Source organism: Lolium perenne, chromosome 1 (genome assembly GCF_019359855.2).
Source record: "Lolium perenne isolate Kyuss_39 chromosome 1, Kyuss_2.0, whole genome shotgun sequence".
Classification (NCBI taxonomy): domain Eukaryota; kingdom Viridiplantae; phylum Streptophyta; class Magnoliopsida; order Poales; family Poaceae; genus Lolium; species Lolium perenne.
The window spans coordinates 157,009,713-157,013,727 of record NC_067244.2 but is presented as its reverse complement, the minus strand read 5'-3'; the positions used below and the strand labels follow the sequence as shown (position 1 = coordinate 157,013,727).

Here is a 4,015-nt window from a genome sequence, read left to right as displayed (position 1 = left end):
ATGTTGGTGTACGGCTCAGCTGACCACGGGAGAACAGAAGAGTTCCTGGGAGAACTTGAACGGGCGGTCGCTGAGTGTCAGGTCCCGTTGGTGATTGCGGGAGACTTCAATCTCATACGTTCCGCTGGGGATAAGAGCAACGACAACATTAATTGGCCTATGGTGCGCCGATTTAATGAATCCATTGCTTCCATGGCGCTGCGGGAGATCAACCGGGCAGGGCCCCGGTTTACTTGGACTAACAGACAGCTAAATCCAATCCGGTGTGTCCTGGATCGGGTCTTTGTGTCCACGTCCTGGGAGGTCCGTTTCCCCCTCTGTTCGTTGACTGCGGTTACTAGGATTGGTTCAGACCATAACCCGCTCATGCTCAACAGTGGGGAGGAGACGAGATGTTTACCACCACGGTTCTTCTTCCAAACCTGGTGGTTGAACGTCAATGGCTTTGGGGAGCTTGTGAAGTCTAAACTAGACCACTTTCTGCTATACTTGGGTCCATATCGGGATTGCATTGACCTGTGGCAGTGTGTGGCACGCAACCTACAACAGTTCCTCAAAGGCTGGGGTGCCAACCTGGGCAAGGAGGAGCGGCTCTTCAAGGAGAACCTGCTTGCCCAGGTCGAGAAGCTAGACCGGCAGGCTGATGGGGCGGGTTTGGACGAAGAGGGTTGGGCCCTTAGGTACCATTTGGAGGACATCCTACTGGATAGAACTGAGGAAGAGTACTGGAAGCAGAGGAGTAGGGTGCATTGGACTTTGGAGGGGGACTCATGCACCAAGTACTTCCATGCCTTCGCAAACGGCCGCCGTCCCGCGGCTGATTACACCACAGGGGGAGGTGGACGACTAGAGGGACCTGATGGAGCATGTCTATGACTTCTATCGGGGGCTCATGGGCGCGACTGGGGAGGACATGGTGTTCTCCTTGGCTTCAGACCTCTGGGAGAGGGGCAAGAGAATATCAGATGGGGAAAACCTGGCCTTTGAGCTCACCTTCGCGCCTGAGGAATTAGATGAGGTTCTCTTTAGAATGAAGCCAGACTAGGCACCGGGGCCGGATGGCCTGCCGGTCCTATTCTTCAAGAGATTTTAGGGAATCTTGTGAGGACATATCCTCACGCTGATTAATGACTTTGTCTTGGGAAGGGTGGATATTGCGCGTCTCAACTATGGGATTATCACGCTGATCCCCAAGGTCAAAGGAGTGGATACTATCAAACAATTCAAGCCGATAGCTCTTATTAATGTCATTTTAAAATTTGTGGCCAAGGCTTTCGCTATTCGTCTGGGCCGCTTGCTCATAGGACGATTGATCGTAGTCAGACTGCGTTTATCTGTGGTAGATGTCTACATGAGGGGGTGCTGGCCTTACATGAGATTATGCACGAGCTTAGAGTGAAGAGGCTTGGGGCCTCTTCTCAAGCTAGACTTTGAGAAGGCATACGACAAAGTTAACTGGGACTTTCTCCGGGAAGTGTTGCTGAGGAAGGGATTCTCGGCCATGGTGGTTCATCGCTTGATGCAGCTGGTTAGGGGTGGCCAAACTGCTATCAATGTTAACGGAGAGGTGGGACCTTTTTACGGAACGCGCGGGGCGTACGACAGGGAGACCCACTCTCCCCGATCCTCTTTGATTTCCTTGTCGATGCATTGGCAGCCATGCTGGCTAAGGCTAACTCGGCAGGCCACCTCAAGGGGATGGTGTCGCACTTGATCCCAGGGGGGTCACTCATCTACAATACACCGATGATACGATGATCCTGATTGAACCTACGGATCTAGGCATTGCTAACCTCAAATTCCTCCTCCTATGCTTCGAGAACATGTCGGGTTTGAAGATTAACTTCGACAAGAGTGAGGTACTGGTGACAGGGGTCCCAGAAAAGGAAAAGCGCAGGGTGACTAACCTGCTGAACTGCAAGCTAGGAACCTGTCCTATGCGGTACCTAGGTCTCCCGGTGAGCAGCTGTAATATCCCAGGTTTAGAGACGATCGAGGGGTAGATTTTAGAAAGGGATGTGCATTGCATTGTAAATTACGGGGAAATTTCGCGCTTTTAAAATAAAACTGCATCGAAGGGGGACAGGTTTCTCTCTCGACACCTTACAGGGTTAGGGTTTCGAGAGTGCGATGAACTTGTTCCTACTTATCTAAATTAGGGTTTTGAGAAGAGAGAAGTGATATTGCATGGAAATCTTAAGTTGCATGATTGAATTACAAGTTAAGTTGTATGATTGAATTCAAACCAAATTTGAATTTGAATTTCAAATTCAAACATCAAATGATCATCACATAATTCAAATTTGAGATAATTTCACAAACAATTATCATTAAGCAAGAATATAAGTAATACAACAATTACATTAAGCTCAATAAGGAAAACTTGAGCTTTATTGATCATCACACACATAATACATTGTCTTTACAATATTCATATTTGAATTATGGAATTACAACACATTACAAGAATTGAATAAATAGAAAAAGAAAAAAGAAAATTACAAGGTATCTAAATGACCTAAACTACATTGTGATCTTCATGAAATCTTTGATCCTGATGATCTTGAGTTCATCCTGATCAGCACTTGATACCTGCACACATACATAACAATCAGAGTATTAAGCCAAGTGGCAAAGCCACTTGGCAGGTTAGCAAATATATTGTGAAGAGTGGATATGAACAAGGTTCTGCCGAGCTGATCCAACCCATCAGCACAAGTCCCAAGCTGGACTTGCACACACACACAACCAGGCAGCACACAAGGCAGTGTGCATGTGTAACAACACACAAGGCCAGAGTGAGTCACCACAAGCTGCAGATAGTGCTGTCGACCAACAGAGCTAAGCCAGAAGCATATAAAACTTGCCACAGTAAACCCTAGAGCATTTCATCGACAGCAGCCTCACTGGTAAGCCACCAAGAACAGCCAAGAACACAAGAACAACTTGAACAGCTACTGCTGTTCAACACAATTCCACCACCACAGCAAATAACCAAGAAGCATCAAGCTCACCAGGAGGAGCAGGGCAAGCAAATCAACTATAAGATCCACACAGAAGCAAACCTCTACACCAACATCAAATTCTAGGAGCTGGAGTGAGGTATACCAAGCATCATGAACAAACCAGATGGTTTTGTTCATATATAAGCATATGCACCAATCACACACAAGCAAAAGGGTGTGATACCCAAGTTGTGTCATCATCTGGCTACTAAGCCATATGGTGCAAGCAAGAGCAGTAAGGCCACTGGTAAATCATCTAAAGGGAACAACAACTATGACAATCAATGCATAACTGAAGAAATCCAGCAAGAGATGAGAGCACAAGCTAGCCTAGCTACACACTTAGCACCTACAGCCAGCTAAGCCATCAGACATAGACAAATTCTTGTCTATTTGATTTCAACATCAAGGGCTACTGGCAATCCAATAAATGGATCACCCAGAAAGCATTTGGTGAGCCACAGCAAGCCAACAAAAAGGGGAGCTACCCTAGGGCAGCATATGACTACTGCCAGGGTCACCTCAAACCCTAAAAACAGCCAAACCACCAAGCCAAGCACAAATATCATCACCCAGATTGGGTTCAAAGTGGGCTAGGGTTCCCAACCACTGTTGGCATCCCTCTAGCCCAAGCCAATCAATTGATATGATCATCACTGTATCACAGTTCACATCATTTATCCATCAAACAAAGCAAGGTAATACAGATAAATGAATTATACAAGTAACCAAGTCACCAGAACCATGCACATGATCCAGTGGATCACTGCAAGCATCAGCTGATGCTTGAGCAAGCACCAGCACTGATCTGTGCCACACACATACACAGAAATAAGTAACAGCAAGGCACAGGCAACAGGTAAGCAATCCAATGACCAGCTGTTGATGATCACATGATCATCAAAGCTTGCTATAGCATGCCAGTGTATGTTAGGGCATCACTGAGCAACAGAGCATGGACAGATAATTAAATGGCCATAGTTAACCAACAATTGCTTCACAGATAACAA

At 46.5% G+C, this 4,015-nt stretch overlaps 1 protein-coding gene across 1 annotated transcript; it reads left to right on the top strand.

Annotated features, from left to right (window-relative positions):
• Positions 1-876, top strand: LOC139833189 (uncharacterized). Its single transcript, XM_071823386.1, has one exon. It carries the CDS (start codon positions 1-3, stop codon positions 874-876), a length of 876 nt encoding a protein of 291 aa, XP_071679487.1.
• Positions 877-4,015: the final 3,139 nt, after the last annotated feature.